At 41.0% G+C, this 20671-nt stretch overlaps 2 protein-coding genes and 1 non-coding gene across 3 annotated transcripts; 2 read left to right on the plus strand and 1 right to left on the minus strand.

The window, feature by feature from the left end:
• Positions 1–656: 656 nt before the first annotated feature.
• poldip3 (polymerase (DNA-directed), delta interacting protein 3) lies at positions 657–12070 on the minus strand. The gene is given in 13 exon segments (XM_086055981.1): positions 657–1586; positions 4592–4658; positions 4839–4968; positions 5420–5497; positions 6259–6477; positions 6565–6642; positions 6752–6796; positions 6890–7323; positions 9510–9610; positions 10276–10352; positions 10752–10762; positions 11951–12041; positions 12044–12070. Coding segments are annotated over 13 exon segments (1572 nt in total). The 3' UTR covers positions 657–1372.
• On the plus strand, positions 10822–10975 carry LOC147134936 (U12 minor spliceosomal RNA). The gene has a single exon (XR_015090273.1). It is a non-coding gene; the product is annotated as a U12 minor spliceosomal RNA (small nuclear RNA).
• Positions 12008–20601, plus strand: fam234b (family with sequence similarity 234 member B). Its single transcript, XM_086055971.1, has 13 exons — positions 12008–12134; positions 13428–13934; positions 14653–14766; positions 14845–15012; positions 15299–15414; positions 16461–16611; positions 16753–16894; positions 17082–17276; positions 17348–17426; positions 17981–18148; positions 18348–18468; positions 19652–19878; positions 20030–20601. Exons 1-13 carry the CDS (start codon positions 12098–12100, stop codon positions 20030–20032), a joined length of 2028 nt encoding a protein of 675 aa, XP_085912097.1. The 5' UTR covers positions 12008–12097; the 3' UTR covers positions 20033–20601.
• The last annotated feature ends 70 nt before the right edge of the window (positions 20602–20671 follow it).

Raw genomic sequence — 20671 nt, forward strand, 5'->3', positions numbered from 1 at the left:
ATAAGTCCATAAATCGAAAAAAAAAAGTCCGTAAATCAGTGCTCAACGAAACGCATGAAAAACGCATCTAAGATGTAAATATAAAACAGTCAAAAGAACAACACTAAATAGTCTTCTTATGCTGCGTATACACTCCATTTTGGGTCTAATTACACTGGTTAACAGTAAATTTTAAACAGCGATGGCCCTAGACGTATTTTTGACGCTGTTTTAAAACGTTTTCCCCCTAGCACATCAGGGTTTTCAGATTTTTTTGTTGTTCAGTTTGACCAATAAAAACTTACGCAATTTGGATTTTACAATGCGTTGTAATTTATATGACGTTCCAGAAAAAATATCCACCTCTTTCTGAACTGAAAAAAGTGGAAGTCAACCCCAAAATTTTCTTCACCAGAAATTGATACATGCATCCCCACCAGTGTAAACACAACATTCAGATTTAATTGCGTTTGAGGAATATGAGTTAAGCAGTAGAATAACCCTAACCCACCCATTATTCCCTTGAACATAATGTCGACACCCTTTCCCTTATCTTGCAAAGTTGAGTGCATTTTCCTCACACAAATGAAATACAAGTGACATAATCTCATGAGACCAGCTAACATAGGGAAATAATTTCTCAGGAAAAGAGAAAAAAACAAGTCTCTGACAAGCTCTACAAAGCTACTTTTTTTAATGACATTTTAAGGGCAAGATCTGACCTGTAGTGTTTTTCTAACAGACAAATCAAAATCAAAAGAAAGTCATTTACAGTATAAAACATAACATTACCACATACTAGAGGGAACAAAAAATTAAAGCCAGTCAATCATATATCAAAATGATGAATGTCACAATCCCAAAAAACAAAAAAATGATTGGGTGAAACTGGTTTACATACAAATAAAGCTTTGGACTTTTCTTGGACCATTTTTTGACAATTTTATTTAACTGTTTAAAAGACTTCTTATCAGGTATAGAGTAAGGAAGGCAACCTATCCATCTTATGTAATAAAATAGGTTGGACTATTGTCTATGTTCTGTTGTACCTCTATAAACTGAGCACACAGACACAGCTCAAAAACAATAGTATTATAGACATCATAAATGAACAAAACTATGGGTGGATTAAACATTGGCGCTAATTCATAGTATTAGAAACACTCAACCAAATTGATTGGCTTTGGAAAAAACGTATTTGTTTGTTTCAACTGGTCCATTTTGAGAGAACATGGGACACATCGCAGGCCAATCAAAAACAGGATGCTGCATATAAACGAGTAGTTATGAATGCTGAATGTGTAACATCACTTTTGTAAGTGTGGTGTGGCTGCTGTCCAGATGAAAATCACTGAGGAAGCATCAATATGTTGAACAGGTATGAAGCGACGACCTATATTTTGATGCGGAAGGCGGTGGCCTGTGAGCTGGGGGGCTCGGTGGTTGAGGAGGACTGCGCGGTGGACTTAAAGAGAGCTTTCAGGATCGTCTGGGGGTCCACCTCCGGGGTTGGCTGGGAAGTTCGCTGGCTTGCAGAACGTGACAAAGAGGGAGGAAGGCCATCTTTCTTGGCCACACTGCCTGCACCCGGGGTGTCGCTGAGCCGCCTGGAAGAACGAGGCAGATCATTTCATGTCACTTTTCCTCACTTTCTTACCTATGCAGCAACAGTGGTATTGAATGACCTCGCCAGTCAAAACCCCCTCCCCGCTTGACATATTAAAAGAGGACCAATTAAAGAATACATTGAAAGTACTGTTAAGGAATTGTACAGATTCAAGCTTTAACCACAATGTCCAACTAAGTTGGGGTTTTGCTATGACAAAGTCTAAAAATCAAAGACTATTTTTGTTCCAGGGCTCCTCCTACAATCATAGTCGCTTACTATAGAGCCACTTTGGTAAATACAACTTGACATCGTTATTAATGCCTGTAAAAATGAGATATGAGATCTTTCACTTCTGCAGTTTGCTTTGATGGAAAAACATGAATCGGTTCTTTAAATCTGTATCCCACCGGCTCAATCCATGTTCTGAAATTGAAGGATTTCAGAAGACACATTACAGATGATGCAAAAATCTAAAAACTGACAGATAGCAAAGTCTCCAGAGATTGTTAAAATGAGGGATGGCATTTATATCCTGAGGATCATTCATATCTGTTGAAACCCAAGGCTAGGTTCACACCGCAGGTCTTAATGCTCAATTTTTTTTCAAAAAATCCGATTTTTTGTGTAAAACGTTCATATTACATTATAAATGCGACCTGGGTCTTGTCTGCTGTATGAACACATGCGCCTCCAAAATAACGCGAATGTGCTGAAGAAGAGACAACGTCACTCTCGAGTCCCAACGTTGTATTTGTGGAAGTAAATGTGGTCCAGCATGCCGGGGCATTTATACAGTCAAGCATTAGGTAGCAGGTAGAAATAAATACAGTATTTGGGGAAAATCACAAGGCGAGGCTTTAATATCTCATTTCATGGAGAAATCACTAACAATGACGTCACGTCATAACCGTGCGTAAAAAATGAATATCTGAGCCGTGGCTGAATTACTACAATCGCCATAAATGTCCACTTTAAGCTTCATGTTTCAAGTGGGAATAAATTAAAGTAAAATATAAAGTCAATAGTGTTACTCAAAATAACTTTGCACATTCGATCCTCTGCTGCCAGCAGTTTCCCTCTGCCTGCGCGAAGGGCATTTTGGGCTCTGGATGACGTCAATGTCGGATAGGTGCGACCTGGCCGTTTAGACCGCGAACGCATTGGAAAAGATCAGATACGTATCCGATCTAGGTCCACATACGAAAGCGACCCAGGTCGCATTTGAAAAAAAATCGGAATTGAGTCGTTCAGACTGTCATAAAAAAAAAAAATCAGACACAGGTCACATGTGGGCAAAAAAAATCAGATCTCGGTCGCATCATTTGCCTGCGGTGTGAACTTAGCCCAAGACACAAACAAAAGCAGCACTGTCTGCCAGGGGGTGTCATACTGAAATGTGTCTATTGATGATGTAAAGGAATGTGATACTCTGAATAAAATAATTATAATTTGGTGACCTGGCTGCAATGACTGATGGTTGTGCGAATTTTGAGTCTGGATGTGGTTAGGTGTCCTTACAGTTGTTATAGTTGTCAACGTGCTCGGTGAAGCTTAGTAGGTTAGGAAGGAAGCAGGAAAACCTTCTGGAGGGGCAAGTCGGGGACGGCATGCTAACTGTTGCATCATGTGCATGACCTGGGCAGTGCCCCGCACAGCCTCAATTGCTGCAGCACCAAAAAGCTCCCATGGATAATAGTAATCACCTCGACATCCTCCTACACGTCCCCGTTGAGGAAGAATGAACCAACCATGGCGAAGTTGCCTTGAATCAAAGCAACTGTCTGAAGAGATGTGACAACCAGGACCAGGGTAAGAAGCGTCTGTATCAGAAGCCTCCAGCAACCAGCACCTGGTACTAGGCCGTATACCCACATTAGGAGACAAGATCAGGGAAGCCATGGCTAAAAAAAAAAACGCTTTTGCGTTCAACCTGCACGCCTGAACTTCCACAGTGTACTCCTTGGAGCGGGGGTGTCCAAATCAGGTCCTCGAGGGCCGCTATCCTGCATGTCTTAGATGTTTCCTGCGACTTCTCCACCAAGTCTAAGGATATGGTGCATCGGGTCGAGCAAGAAAACGCCACTTGTGATCCAGTCTGCTCAGTGGAAAAGTCCACATTGAGCTGCAAACGCCACCAGTGGCCAAATACGTCTCCGATAGGCGATCATGAGCTTGACCGAGGCGAGCACAGAAAGCACATGCCGCCGCCAAAGACAATATCAGGCTGAAATGAAAGGCGGCTCCAGCGAGACAGTCTAAAGTTGAATCGAAAAAGGCCAGCAAACACAAAGCTCTGGTGACACTGTGTGGACTTTGAAGTATCCCTTACCACTGCTCAACCGAAACAGCCGCAGTATACTTAAATCAGAATTTGTTTCATTTTTGGTTCATCCATCTTATCCAAACCGCTTATCCTATCGAGGGTCGCAGGGTTGATGGAGCCTATTCTATCTGTCTTATTTTTTATTTTTTTATACATCTATATTTGTCTTATTTATTCATACAGTGTCTCGGTAAGTTTAGTGCTTAAGAAGTGCAGTCCATATGTTTACATAGCATTGTTTCAAAACATGAAAAGTTGAAGTAATAAAGACAGAGATCTGTTGCATTATTGTTGTAATCTGAATTATGTTTACGCCAAACTCCTTGGGAAGAACCTTGTGAAGTTGTAGTGAATGTAAAGACTGCAAGTCAGTGTGTTTAGTAAGATAACTCCAATTGAAGTAGATAAATGAACTGTCTTTCAAATTAATTTGTGGTTCATTTGTCTTTATTTTTCTGCAAAAGTTAGTCCAGAACATTTATGTATAACAAATTGGATTTTTTTTGTTATGCATATTAATTCATTTCTTATGTTTGTTAAAAAATATTGTACGTGAAAAGTAACCAAAATAGTCCAGCCCAAGTCAGGAAGGACGAAATGGTAATCATCATACATGGTCAAAGCTTACAGCGTAAACAATGGATGCAAATTCAAGAATAAAGCTCATTAGGCTCACTTACAAGAGAATGGGCTGATCAGAAGTGATGACATTTCCCTGAATGTGAATGTTGCACTTCATGGGCTGACCTGTGTGTGAACAAGGAGGACAAAAACGACATCAATGTAAATGGTTGCTTTCCTTACGTATATGCACATGTATACCACGATCCCGGAATGAGCAGATAAATATCCTCATGTTGCATTCATTAAAATGCAAGAAAATATTCAAGCGTCAATTTGATGGGCTTGTCTGCTATGCACACTCACCATCCAGGCAGCGGTTGTTGTACTTCCTATATGCGCTCACAGCATCCTCTTTGCGAACAAACACCACTTCAGCTACGCCCACCTTGACCAGGCGTGCTCGCTTCAAGGCACCACATACGCAGAACAGCTCCTGCGAAGCGATTCATGTGACGGGCCAAAGTACACAATGAGTCACCGCAGGTAGAACAGTGTTTCGAACACTCACGGAATATTAAACACGCGGCTTAGACGGGGTTTACAATGTATGTCCATGTTCCTAATTCTGATTTCAGGCCCATAGCCGGTTTTATGTGCATTTCAAGTGACGCATATCTGATATGATTGTTGGGCCACGCAATGAAACCACACGCATGCGCAGATAGCCAAAAAGCATCCACTCCCGTGAACACCAGACAGTGATGATACGGAAATAAAGTTGGCCCGGGATGACTTTTGTAATGGACTGAAATCAGGGAGGGTATCGTCCACACTACTCCAGCAGCCGTCAGTCATTATTTTCCTTAATATTGACGGCGGCTTTTTTTTGGTGTCAGTACGTACAGTAAATACAAGCTTGGTGTTAACCTCAATGATTTACTCACCACTATGTCTTCCTCAGTGACACGGGGATGCAAGTTATTCACTGTTATTTTTGTTCCTTCCAAAGGGCTGAAAACAGGCTAAAAACGAAAACAGAAGATGCAATGAAAATAGGTCACAAATGTGACAAGAGTTTTAAACACATGTGCCAGGTTCCACGATGATCGCACACCAATTAAACCCGTAGAAGACAACTTAAACATCACACAAGTCAGGCTTGACAACTGGTTTAACACGATTGTACTTGTGTACTTGGGTCTTTGGAATGATGTATGAAGATAGAATATAATTTCTCTTTGTTTACAAAAGTCCTTCCATTTTTGTGTCACCAAGTCTTGCAGCCAAAATCTGCTTTGGAGCAATTTGATATACTTTTGTTTTTGATAAAAATAGGAAGGTCAAAGTGTCTTCAAGTTGGTTAAAACTTACACCGTTAAAATCAATGCTACTGCTGCCAGTTAAAATGCATGCAACTTTTGAGATTGCACATGTTAAAACCTACACTTGGACGGGTGACAAGTTTGTGAAACTGTGTAACCACAGCTACTGTCTTAGCATGCATATCGTCACTGTCCTGTGAAAAACACATTTGTCAGTTTTTTAAATTGTTCTTATTTTTACATTAATGGTGTTTCCGCGTTACAGACATCACATTAACGTGAAAATTTAAAAAATGAAAATAAATTCAAAAATTGGACATAAGCGTTTTTCACAGGATAGCGACAATATTATACTTGTCATGTTTTGCTGGTCATCGATAAATCAAACTTTTTAATGGGGGCAGAGAAAGCACATTTCCATATTTTCTTAGTCGTCATGTAAACCGAGGCTGTTTGTTTACCTGAGGGGGAGGAGGCGCCGAGCTGTGTTGAGCCGAGCTGTGATGCAGAGTCCTAGAAACCGGCTTCAAGGCTGCAGCGGGAGGCCGAGGGGCTGCTGTGCTAGTGGTGGGCCGGGTGGGGGCAACGGGGACAGGAGGACGAGGAGCTGAGTAAGCATCATTTTTAACCACTTTGGTTATTGGGGCTGACATGGAAAATGGGGAGCCTACTGGACCATCCTGTTAAATGATCAAAAGGGAAAAGTTGAAATATGTGTGCGATGTAGTAAGAAAACATGCCTGTTTCGATGTTATATAAAGTCTTACCCGCGACTGTAGCAAATTGTTAGAAGTAGTAATTTTGATTTGTTTACTTGGAGGGCCATCATGATCATTCGAAACAGGCTGTGGGAGACAAATTATTTTTTTTACTCTACAGTGATAAAAAGGGACTTTAATGGAAACTGAAAATGTCATGCTTAAACATACAAAGATAATTATTTTTTATATATACCTGTGAGTGAAGACGCATCCCACCAAGAACCCCAACTGGGCGTTGCTGTAAAATGAGAAACAATTAGTTTAAGTTTGCTGGTAAAAATTTGGAGTAGAACACGTGCAGTGCAATATACACAAAGCCTTTCCTCCTCACCTGGATGGTCTTGGTTATTTTTAGAGGCAACAGAGTAGATGCCTGGCTTTGCAGCCCACTACTCATGCTCCTCTTAAGGCTCAGCCTATCACGAGCGTCTGTCATTCCCTTGTTAAGATGGCCGATCGTGCCATCCCTCCCACTCAGTCCTTGCATGTTTGGGGCGAACAGCCTGGTGTTCACACCTGCAAAGTTGTTGTTAGCTTGGATCTTTATCTGTGGAACGAGTGTGTGGCTCTGCAGTTGGTGTGCCGCTGCTGTCTTTTGGATGGTCTGTATAGGCACAGTGAACACATTCTGCTGCTGTTTACGCGAGTTGATCATCTGGCGAGCATCCTGGACTCCTCCTCCTGCTGCTGCTCCACCCCTGCCACGGATTTTAAAGCGAGCATCTTTCTGAAGCAGCTTTTCTCTGGCATCTTTCACTGGAAACCCTGACAAAAGACGGGCAAAACACGGGCTGTGATGTCAATATATGCCGGACGGGACTCGCACAAAGACGTACAGGACTAGGGTTGGGCATTGTTTAATTTCGGATGATTCCGGTTCTGATACTCCGATTCGATTCTGGTTCCTAACGATTCTCAATACTTAAAAAAAGGAGGGAGTAAACCATTTATTTTTGGAGGAATCATATTAACTTCTCTTTACTTTAATTTTATGATTTTTTTTTCTAAACTACAAATTTTTCTAAACTACAAATTTCCACTTTCAATGTGGGCCAGATGATCAGCCAGCACGTCCACCAAGCAATCCTGAATTGTTTTCTGCGTGTAGAAGAGGCGAGAGTTGTGTTATGACACCTCCTGCCTGCTTCACCATGACAACACGCCGGCTCACAATGCTCTGAGCATCCAACAGTTCCTTGCTCCAAATAATTTTGATGTGCTGAAGCAATCTTCCTAATGACCCAACTAGGGATGTGCCCGACTAGTCGTTTAACCGTTTCCGATTTATTAAACGTTTTGTATTTTACTAGTCAGTTAAACGCGGCATTAAGTATCACGCATCTTGTTCCACACGTCTCTGCCTCAGCCTCAGTAAACATGCTGAGCACCAAGAGAGAGAATTGCCCCCCCCCCTAAAAAAAAAATCCAAATTTTTGGTGTAAGCGTTCATATTACATTAAAAATGCGACCTCTGTCTTGTCTGCTGAATGTACACATGCGTCGTCAAAGTAGCCCGCCTGCACAGAAGAAGAGACGACGTCGCACCAGACGTTGTGTTTGCGGAAGTAAATGTGGTCCAGCGTGTCGGGGCATTCAAGCGATTAGGTAGCAGGTAGAAATAAAGACAGTATTTGGGGGAAATTATGAGGCGAGGCTTTATTATCTCATTTCATGGAGACATCACTAACGATGACGTCACGTCATAACCGTGCGTAAAAAAATCAATCTATCTGAGCCGTGGCTGAATTACTACGATCGCCATAAATGTCCACTTTATGCTTCACGTTTCAAGTGGGTTTAAATTAAAATAAAATATAAAGTCAACAGTGTTACTCAAAACAACTTTGCAGGTTCGATCCCCCTGCTGCCAGCACTTTCCCTCCACCTGCGCGGAGCGCATCTTGGGCTTGTCAATGTCGTATACAGTATATGCGACCTGGCCGTTCAGACTGCGAACGGATACGTATCCGATCTAGGACAACATATGAAAGCGACCCAGGTCGCATTGGAAAAAATCGGAATTGAGCCGTTCAGAATGTCATAAAAAAAAATCTGATACAGGTCGCATATGGGCAAATAAATCCGACCTGGGTCGCATTTGCCTGCGATGTGAACCCAGCCTAACATGGTGCTTGCAAATGAGACCCTGCTGGAATGGGAGTCGGTACCATTACTCATTACATTATTCATAATAAATGCCATGCATTGCATTGGCAAATGTATCAGAAATGAATTTCTCTTTCAAGTGTTCAACTTTATTCAGTCAGTTGTTGTTACATCAATAGAATTTAAATTAACAAACTGTCCTGAATGTTTGGGCTAAAATAGCCCCTAAATACACACAACATTTGCATTTTAAACTTTGAATTCAATATGTATTAAAATTCAAGTTTTCTTCCTTATAGACTAGTCGCTCGTGGGCAAATTAGTCGAAATTCCCATCCCTAGACCCAACCTGGCTCTGTTTGCTCCTCCCACCGCTTTTCCAACCTAAATGCAGTCATCAAGGGGACCGTTTTGAAAATGTGAAGGAATTCAAGATGGCTGGGACAATGGCACTGCAGAAGCTAATGGAAAATGCCTTCCAGGAGGAAATGAAGGTGTGGAAGAGAAGGTTGGAGAGTGTGTTGGATTCCAGGAAGATTACTTCTATGGGGAAAACTAGTAATAGTTTCAATTTTCAATTTGAAATAAATATTTTGTGACACAAGACCTTCTAATAAATGGTGAATAAACAAATCATTATAACACTCACTTTTGAAAGGTAAACACACCTGTAACATTCCGTTGCTGTCCTGTCTGTCAAAAACACCTATGTTCAATTTTGGGGGGAAAAAAATTCACATTGCGATGCAATGTCTGTAAGGTGGAAACACCATTCATGTGAAATAAAAAAATGAATGGAAATGGACATAAGTGTTTTTCACAGGACAGCAACGATTTACTCTTACCCGCTCCTCCTCCAAGTCGTTGCCGGGCATCAGTCATGCCAATTCTTTGACGGGCATCAAAAGTCCTGCCAACCCCTCCTGCACCCCGTCCAAACATGGTTCTGGGTAAACAATTAAATACAATAGGTTAGTATATTTAACAATACCAAATACAACAATTCTGAGATTGCCTGCGTATTACAAGTATGTCTACGTTGATTGGTCAAATCAAAACGATCAAACCTTGTTGTAGTCAGCCGTACCAAGATACTTTACACAAACAAAATAGTGCCGTTATTCCCTGTTTAGCTCTGTGTACAGAACTTAATGAAACACATCAAAACAATGTTGTATTCTCTTAGTAAATGTGAATTGTGTTACGACTAGACCACATGCTAAGTTCTAGAAAGGCGACGTAGCTGATCAAATTAGCCAGTCTGCTAAAATAACAGGCGCGCGACTGAGTCAAGCTAATGAAATCATTTGTAAAATTAACGCGATTAAACAGGTACAGTTACCAACATTTTTCAATGGTTGGTTGAAATGTAAACGAATTGCATTCCAAACTAAAATGAAAACACAATTCTCTTGCGAATGGCCTAACATCGAGCTAATGCTAACTCGACAAACGCTCGCTGTGGGACCCTGTTCAAGCGCGAACTAGTTCACGATTAGTCAGCAAGCTCCCAAATACGTCTCGGTCCTCTGTTAACAGTTTTACGACCGTATAAGTGTCTAAAACTACCAACCATTAACCAGACGTATAGTAATTTAGCAGTCTTGTTACCGTTTAACGGGCACCTTAACGTTTATTCCGCGTTGTCGTATCACTTCATCCAAAGACACGTCCGCCATTTTGCCACTCTACATTAAACTGCACATGCGCCGTGGACTACGTTAAGGAAGCCCTGTTGGTTCAAAACTTTTTTTTTTTACGTTAACGCAACTCTGTGGTTTATGTATCAAAACGTAGGTATTTTCCACTATATATCAACTACTATATTCACAAACTATATAGGGTTATAATTTATTCACAAAAAATACGTTTAATAAGTACAAGCATTTACAATCGATTGTTCTTGAATCGTGGCTTGGTCCTGCTTCCCATGAGCCTTTGCGCATATCATAAGTGAATTCGCCTTAAATTAACTAAACTAACTGTAAATATGAGGTTATCAAACACAGTGTTCGATTCAGAAGTGTTATGTTCAACATCAATCGTTAAAAAAAGCAGAGCAGTTTTCTGCAGCACGGCACGATGACCATTGTTCCAACTCTGACTGAGAAAATATAGTCACCACGAATATACATAGGCCCGCGAAAGCGATCAAGTATGCCTTAAACTGATGAGTAAGGAAAATAACGACGCGGGGTGACGCCCGTGTCCTCGTAACATTTGCGAGAAGAATTTTTGAAAGGGGAAAGGTCCGCCCGCTGGAGTGACTTGCCTACTTTGCGAGATGCTTCGCAGGATCTGGATCTTCCCTGCCCCCATCCAGTAAAAGAAGAAAAACACATATCAACTCATGCTTGTGGTTGATGAGATTTAAACACTAACCTTCAACGTCACTTAGGTTACAAATTCTATTCCGGATCGATGGTCTTCGCTTGCTAACTACACCTAACCACCTCATTATAACGCGGTATTGAGCATGTAAAACTACAAAAACAAACTTAAAACAATACCGCTGCCATGGTTATGTCCAATTTGCAATGTACATTTTACACATTGCAAACATCCCCATCACCAATTGTATATTGTACAGTTAATCCTGTTAGAGGGGAGCTGCAGCCTATCACAACTTTTTTGGGCGATGTCACAGGGCACATTCAGACAAGTAACCATAAACACTCGCACTCACACCGTCACTGAGTGGGAATTGAACTCATGCAGTGCCAGTACCACTATCACGTGGCTGTACAATTCCCAAACAAATATGTATCATAATGAAAAAGACTTCATATAGTAGTTACAAATGTCACCAATAATGTACATCGGCGACACAAAATGCTTTTCATCATTTCAATTTGCTGCTGGACAACAAGTCAAATGGAAACATAAAAACAAACCGGACCATGTGCAATGACGTCATGAATTTAAACCTGATGTACTGGTAGATGTAGGAGATTAAAATAAGGGAGCTCTTGGACCTCTTAAAATAATGGTCCAAGACATAAAAAGTTTGACTTTTTTGGGGGGGCCCAAAACGTCTCCCCAGGATGCTTGTTACTTCTGCTACTTCGGCTACATCCTAATTAGTTAAATAGACAATTTCCTTTCTACCCTGAAATTTAATTTTAATGAACATAATCTGTCCGATTTTGGGTCCGTTTTTCATGTTTTCTTAAAAAAAAAAAAAAAAAAGGGAAAAAATGTCTTAGGTCATCATTATTTTAGTAGGGTGACGTTATAAAATATCAGCGGCAGGGTGTAGCATTGGTCCATTATAAACTGAACTGGCTGGCTTCAAACGCATGAAGGCGCCGAACTCCAACTCCCATGATGCAACTTGGCATGCACAGATCCAAGCGCAGCGGGGTGGATCGATCCCCCCACCCTCCTCCAGTTTCCAGCAGCTCATCACCGCTGCAGATCCGTTCCAAGAGAAATGGCAGCAGCCTTGTCCCGTGCCCTCAAACTACCCGGTAAGATACAAACACTGTTATATCAACTAAAACATGAGGTAGTGACGTTTCGCGCTATATGTGATCAACATCATTGGCGAAAACACCAGGGAATCTGTCGCATCTGACATGCAAATCGTTCATTTTGACGTGTCACCTAAAGCATCATTGTGGCGCGTCGTGCATGTTTAAGCACGTTATTTAAAACGATCATACAGCGTACTAACGAGGGGTACACATGTATATATTTATGAAAGTGCTCGCTAATTTTCTTGTCTAAGCATCTCTGCTACCCGCTAGCAGTTTGCTAGCTAAAGTTACCCCCGAGACCACATTGTCATATTGACCTGAGAGAGCATTAACGTTACTGTCCTATTTCCTTCCAATTTCCTAACAGTTTTTTTTTAATCCTTGGATGACTGACATTATGACGGACTACCAACGGACCACCTATATATTTCTTCAATGTTTTATACAGAAAAACGAACAAACACCTCCAAAAAAAAAAAAAAAAGAACACCAATGCATTCAACAATGTGCAAAGGACAGGACAGACTGAAATATATAATGTTAATTTACTGTTACTTTGTCTGAGTTTAAACACAATTTAAGTTAATTATTTGGTGATTAAAATGTTGAGAATAACTTATTTGCAGTAAATTAATATTAATTATATGAACTGCAATTTATGTGAAGATAATTTAGAATATTTAACATTTCACATATCTGTAATATTTAAGAGTATGTTGTGGCAAAATTTGCCTTCAGGCCAGAATAATGACAAATGCCACGGTGCGTTTTTGTGAGGAAGAGAGGCTAAATTGGGGCAATGGAACCCCAAAAATAGCTGTGAGCAAATTTGGTGGAACCAATACATAGAGATCCTAAACAAAATGGAAATTGTTTTCTTTTTTTGCAAATATTTAGACAGACATGGGCACTGACAAAACATGGTTATAATTAGCAGGGAATTCATGACAGTGATCGCAAGCTAGTGACACATTCCAGAACATTCTCGCCAAATGTTCTTTAGTATAGTGAGCACAATGTAGTATTTTGCATTGAATCAAATAATGTTTGGCACAATTGGAGGATCCATTCCCCCTGCGTAAAAAAACTCATTCCAAATATGCCCCGAAATCTCCATTCCTAAAATGGCTACTCAGGTTGTTATATTGTGTATTACCTTCCACAGAGTTGGATCTCAGCTTATAAATGTCGGTGTATAGACGATACAGTGCCTTCAAAAGGCGACAGGACATTCATAAGCTGTAAAATACCAAGATGGAATCAGTGCAGTGTGCGTGTGTGCAGGGAAAAAGGGCTCGGATCTGGGGGAGTACGACCCACTCACCCAAGCGGACAGCGAGGACGAGAGCGAAGAGGATGACCTCGTACTCAACTACCCCCGCAACGGTCTGGGCCGGGACACCTTCCACGGCGGCGGCTCCACAAAGCTGCGGGGAGGTCGATCCGGACGACTGGTGGCGGCCGGGGATTCGGCGCAGGAGGATGAGGACGACTGGAGAGAGCGACTCCCCAGCAAATCCCAGCAGGACAGAGATGATGTGAAAGACGGCCAGTACTGGAGCCCGTCAGGGGAGGACAGGGAGCAGCATAGGGGATCTGGACTGAGGATTCACGGGACTGATGAGGAAGAGAAGAGGCTGAGAAGGAAGAATGCCGCGCGGGCGTCCTTTTTCCTGGTGCCTCTAGTGTGTGCCATGCTTCTCGTGCTTCTTTGTGCTTTCCTCCTTCCCTGTCAGAAGGGAGCACTGGCAAAAAGGCCACAATGGGAGAGAGCACTTGGGGATGCTGGAGGTAACAGAACTATAGTTAGTGTATTTGTATATACAAGGTGTCCAAAAGTCACCATTCACTTGTTTTTTTTCTACTTAGTTTCTAGTTAATGAGGAAGTCAACCCAAACATATTTTTTTCAAGAATATGTTCTATGCAAGCCCACTAGTTAAAACAAGGCATTCTGATAACTATTGCGTTTGTGGAATGAGAGTTAATCCAATCGTTTTTATAGCCACCTCTGGGGGCGGCCATTTTGTCACTACCGTCGACTGAAAATGACATCACAACTACTCAGGTAACAACTAATCACGACGCAGCTTCAGAAAACAGCTCAGCCGTGATTGGTCGTTACCTGAGCCCTGAGCAATTGTGATGTCATTTTCAGTCGACAGAAGTGACAAAATGGCCGCCCCCAGAGATGGCTAAAAACGCGTGGATTAACTCTTATTCCACAAACACAATAGTTGCCTTGTTTCAACTAGTGGGCCTGCTGGGAACATATTCTTGGGGTTTATTTCCCTTTTAAATGTTAGTCTAAAATACTATAAACTATCATGATGCTGCAGCATAGTTCTACAAGCACAAAAATAAGCATTGTTAAAGGACTTCCTCTCTGCATGTATCAATCAAAATGGTGCTTTATTATCTTGTTACATGTGTCCATGGCAATTTTTTTCTAATTTGCCCCAAATGTATTTGATTATGTAATTGCTCTATTAATCTTTTCCTCCATCTAGGTGTAACGCCACCTGCGCTGGCATTATGGGATGTCGACGGTGATTCAGTGGATGATGTGCTGCTCAGTGTCACCGAGTGGACCAATGAAACGCATCCCACACAAGGAAACAAAAGTAGGGTGAATCCTCATTTGACCTCTTAACATGCACACGTCCCCTCTGCTCGAATGACTTGTACTGTTGTGCTACCAGTTTACAGTGCCGTGGTCCTGTCTGGTGCGAGTGGGCAGCTGCTGTGGAGGAAAGTCATGTGGGAGTCAGTCTTATACATCCAGTGTGGCCTGCAGATCAACACGAAGCCATTCCCTTTATGTCTCCTTATTGGGAAGTCAATCATCATGGCTGTGAATGGAACCACGGGTGAGAGAACTACAATCTTGTTTTCACACGCACGTCATAGTAGAACATGCAAGCACCTTTTGGATGAACCAGAACAGAGATTCCAATATGAGTTGACAAATGATGACCCAAATTACCAGACACACGCCATAGTCCTAGATTAAGACAGTCTTGCAAGAAGGGTTACTATAGATACACAGAACTTCATATTTTCTTATTTTTTCACTTACTGTAATTGAAGCGTCCCAAATCCTTTGTGTGAAAAAGTTACTTTGGCTAATGTCAGAGTTTTCGTTTTACTTCACAGGGAAGAACTTATGGTCTGCGCTGCTGAGGAACATTGAATCCCAGGCGGTGTTACTCCCAGATGTCGAGGGAAACTCAGTCCCAGATCTGCTGGTAGCCACCCTGCCTGCTAATGAGGTGCAGCCATTTCCCACTTGACTCCCTTTCTAAACACAAACACACTCAATATACACAATATGTGTTAGATTTTAAACCAGCCGCATAACAAGTGCTGCTGCGTGGAGGTGGTCCTAATTTTTTTGTGAGAATTTTTGTGTTTTGGTCTGCCAATCAAAGATTTCAGGTTACATGGGATAATGTTGATAAATTTAAATGGGATGTCACGGTATTGGCAATATTGTGATATTGCAATATAAAAATTGCCACGATATATCGTCGTCATCATGTCACGATATTAATAGCAGCAAATCTGTTTAAAAGCCCAAGTTGTTCTCCATTTGTGCAGTTACGCCACCCAATGGTCGTTAGGTTATTAGTGCAGTTTGATTTCTTTGAATGCTATTATTATGTACAAAAATAGAATATTGTGATGTTTTTTTTTTTATATGAGCTGTTTTTTGTTACAATATAATGATCTTTTTATATATTGCCAACCTCTCCACAATATCGTGATAATTATCGTACCGTGAGGTTCATATGGTGATATTATGGTATCGTGTGACATTTGGATATCGTGACATCCCTCCTAAGAAAATGTGCTCCCACTTTGGACCACTAAACCATTACAGATGACGTTACAAAAAGTCACACAATGCTAGTTAGAAGTGCTGGGGATAGGAAATTAAAAGTTTTCCAACCATTTATTTGTCATTGTGATTGCTCTTAAAACATCTTCGCATAGAGCTCTTAAATATTTATCCAAAAACAGATTAGTTTGAATAGACTTCTTTATAGGACTAGCTGTTAAAATCCCTAATGTTCAGCACAACAGATGAAGGTTAGACATGTGGAAATAAAGTCATTTCCAATATTAAAATGAAAAACTGAAAACTAGACTGTTCTTGCATGCACACTGAATTCCTCCAGTTATATGGCAACGCATGAAATATTTCGCTACATTGCCCGCAATGGCATGGGAACATGGCATTATTGGCACATTAGACATAAATCAACTGATGTTTGACGTTCACTCACTACATACGTTTGTGTGTGTTCACTTTCAGGCGCTGGATCTCTCCCTGACTTTAATTTCTGGGCTGACTGGAGCAACACTCGGAAAGTCGGTGTCGTTCAACCTCACTGGACAAGGGAAACTGATTGGTCCGCTTCTGCATGTGACGCAACAGGGGGCGCCATACATCCTGTTTGGTCTAGGTAAACCAAAAAAAAAATCTCAGCTTTAAGTTCAAGATTACAGACCCAATAAGTATAATTATGCAACAAACGTATGGCTTGACAGCAGCTGTAGTTGTAAACATAACTTATTTGATGTCAGCAATGTGTCTGTTTTCTTAGGTAATGTCGTGGCCATCTCACTGCGGGATATCTACATCCGTGCAACCAGCAAGTTGCCAATGACTCCTGCACTAAGACGGAAGGATCCTGGGTGGGAGGGACTGAAGAAAACAAATTCCTCCTCCTTCATACACATCTTCAGGTTGGCCTGAGCGATAACAGCAAGCATGACATAGCAAAGAGCCTCTTGTATGTTGAAAAACACATTTCAGTTCATGAGTTACTTTTGCAAAATTAAATGCATGGAGTTGTTGATTCTGGTGGATGGCAATAATCAGTATCAGTCCCAAGGTGAAAGCAATACAATCTGTTTATGTTTTTTTTTGTAGAGGATCTGAGAGTGTGGAGTTCTTGCTGCCCCTGGTGGCCGGTTTTGGCACCTACCACAACAACCTGGACACAATCTCGAACCTGAACTCCAGCAAGAGTGACTGGGTGTTGGTTTACGGCTTCAGCAAGATCTCTGTGCTCAGGCAGAGGGATGTCCGCAAACAGTGGACCTTTAATTCCGCCCCCATACACAGGTAGGTGTAGAATTCATTTGTAATCTGAAACTGGTGATGTCTCCGTTAAATATGTCCTTGTGTTTTCACAGCCAACCAACTCCAGGACACTTTAATGATGACGGAATCCTCGACCTTTTCTTCCAGCACTCTGCAAATGGCGTTATGAAGGTAATGCGAGGTTTTACTGCAGACATTTTTAAACGTCACTTTTTAAAGCCGAAGTCAACCCAAATATATTTTTTTCAAGAATATATTCCCAGCAGGCCCACTAGTTGAAACACGGCATTTTGATTAATTTTGCATTTGTGGAATATAAATTAAGCAGCAAAATGCACTCGTTTTTAGCCATCTCTGGGGGCGGCCATTTTCTCTTCTGTCGACTGAAAATGACATCACAACTGCTCACATAGATCAATCACAACTGACCTGTTTTCTGAATCTGAGCCGTGATTAGTCGTTTTGAGCAGTTGTGATGTCATTTTCAGTCGACAGAAGACAAAATGGCCGCCCCCGAGAGATGGCTAAAAAGGAGTGGATTAACACTTATTCCACAAACGCAATATTTATCAGAATACCCTGTTTCAACTAGTGGGCTTGCATAGAACATACTCTTGAAAAAAATGTTTGCATTGACTTCCCACTTTAAGCATTTAAAACATAATCACGTATCTTTATGGTTGAGGCCTGCATGTTTTTTTGACCTCATTTCTTTCTTGACGTAGGCGCAGGTGATTGATGGGGCAAATGGCCGTTCTCTCTGGACGGCACAGTTTGTGTGCCCCCATCTTGTTTTGGAAACGGCAGCGGTCTCCACTTCTAGTGGCCTATCAGCGTTTGTCTTCTGGGCCAGCGAGCCAATCACTGCACAGAAGAATATCACCAAGGCAACTGTGAGTCTGCCAAGAGAACAAGCTTTGAGGAAAATCAATTGCACACGGCTACAAATAGACTTTAAATACTCCTGTAAACACTGCGTCCTCAATCAATACTCTTCTGAGTGTGTCAATCAAAACTGAGAATTGTTATCTTAAAGAACAGTACTGTCATAAAGGATATGTATTTAGTGAATAAATGTATCTTTCCTCACAGGTGGCCTCGGGGGTTGCAGCAGCAGAACCAGTCATCAGAAAGCTCTTCTTGTTGCATCCTACCTATCCCACAATCCTGATGCAGTTGGCTACTACCACAGATACTACAGTGGCTGCTGCAGGTATAAGTCAGAATAGTCAACTGAGCCTTTGCTGTCATCTATATCAGGGCTTCTCAAATGGGGGCCTGGTGCTGTAGCTTGGGAGTCCACAAAATTCTTTGCAATAAATGATGTTGTGCCAAAGTGGCTACTTACCGTACATACAGTACATCTGTGGAAGCACTGCAGCATATTCATGTTTTGGCATTTGCAAATTTATCTTTGGGCTGATTTGTGTGTGTGTTGGGGGGGGGGGGGGGCAACTATGTTGAACAGATTGGGAAGCGTGTTTTTTTTAAAGCGGAAGTCTACCCAAACATATTTTTTTCAAGAATATGTTCCCAGCAGGCCCACTAGTTGAAACACGGCATTCTGATTAATTTTGCGTTTGTGGAATACAAGTTAATCAGCAAAATGAAACTCGTTTTTAGCCATTTCTGGGGGCGGCCATTTTGTCTTCTGTTGACTGAAAATGACATCACAACTGCTCACATAGATCAATCACGGCTCACCTGTTTTCTGAATCTGAACCGTGATTGGTCAGCAGAAGACAAAATGGCTGCTCCCAGGGATGGCTAAAAAGGAGTGGATTAACACTCATTCCACAAACGCAATATTTATCAGAATGCCCTGTTTCAACTAGTGGGCTTGCATAGAACATATTCTTGCAGAAAATATGTTTGCGTTGACTTCCCCCTTTAATGTTTTTTTTCCTTCATACTTTATTAGATTTTTTTTTTTGAAAGAGCTTTTTAATTTCACTTGTTAAAATATGACTCTTTCCTAGTGAAACTTTGGCTTCAATATCATATTACATTATCTTGAAAAAATATGATTTTATTCTAATAAGATTGACCTTTCATCCCAACAAAATACATGTTTGTTCTTGTAATAATTACTATTTTTTTCTAGAAAAACACAACTTCATGCTATAACATGACAATTTTTAAATCGAAGCAATATAAATTTGTTATTGTAACGTTCTGACTTTCCCCCCCTCAAATAGATAACTTTTTCATTCCTATGACATATGGAGGTACACGTGGTGGTACATGTTTATTTAGCATTACGATTATGAGGGAGTCCTTGGAAAAAAAATCTCCCATTTATAGGGACCCTGGAAAAGTTTAAGAACCGCTTTTATTCTATCCAGTTTGTACACGGAATCTGTTAATTGTACGCTCTCCTGCATCCTTTCTGCCAGTGAGTTATGAGGAGCGCCAGAAAGACGCATCCTACATCACCGTATCCTCACGGCCGACACCCGACTCAAAGAACGCCGCTCGGATAGTGAAGAACATTAGGCTTCGTGCAGCCATCGCTAACGGGCAAATGGTCAGATTAGGCGAGAGCAACAAGACTGGGACAGCTCTTAAACCTGACATGTTTGAGCTGGACAAGTTCTACAGACACCTGTTCTTCAAACGCCAGGTGAGGGGATCCTTTATTAGCACAGTCATTCATTTTATTTGTTTTATTTAACCTCGTTTATGGTGAGTACAGCATTACCCCACAATCAATATAATGCAGGGTGGTCATACAATGTGCATTACTACTCATGATTGTTTTTCTTTTTTTTTAGTAACATGCTGCTTTTCTACCATGCTGTCACAAGAAAGTGTACAACTGGATAACTGCACTAAGGAGGGATTCATTTGAAGCTGTTTACATCTCATTTTTCTATTTAATGAGTAAGTCATTTCTGTTAATATAATGTGAAGTGTTTTGCTTGTTTTTAGTCATGTTATTTATATTTATGTTTACTCAAATACTTGTATTTATTGAAATGCCAATGTGTTTAAGGTTTTATTGAGTCCTTCCTTAATTGTTTATTTGATCATAGCACTTTGTTTTAATGAAAGGAAGTGTAAATGTGGTACTTCACAGTTATACATCTTCCATGGCCAGTGTTGATATTCTCAGATCAAAATGAATCACAAATCACTTCAAATGATCACGTGGTAATTTTGTAGTTGCTGTGTGTGTAAATATTGATTGCAGTACAGTATTTATGGAGTTGATGTATTGTGTGTGCTATACTGTGTTTGTATTAATTGCTGTTTTTTCCTCACTTGGCTGCTCATGAGTACAATATCTTATTGTAAACTGCAACTGCCTAGACCACAAACACGAAAATGAATTCTTTCCACAACATGGATGTTTTGTTTTTTAACTCAATAGAATTTTCAGAGAACACCACAGTTGATTCGTTTAATACACTTTA

This window comes from Filicampus tigris, chromosome 16 (assembly GCF_054856515.1).
Source record: "Filicampus tigris isolate MCC_2025a chromosome 16, RoL_Ftig_1.0, whole genome shotgun sequence".
NCBI lineage: Eukaryota > Metazoa > Chordata > Actinopteri > Syngnathiformes > Syngnathidae > Filicampus > Filicampus tigris.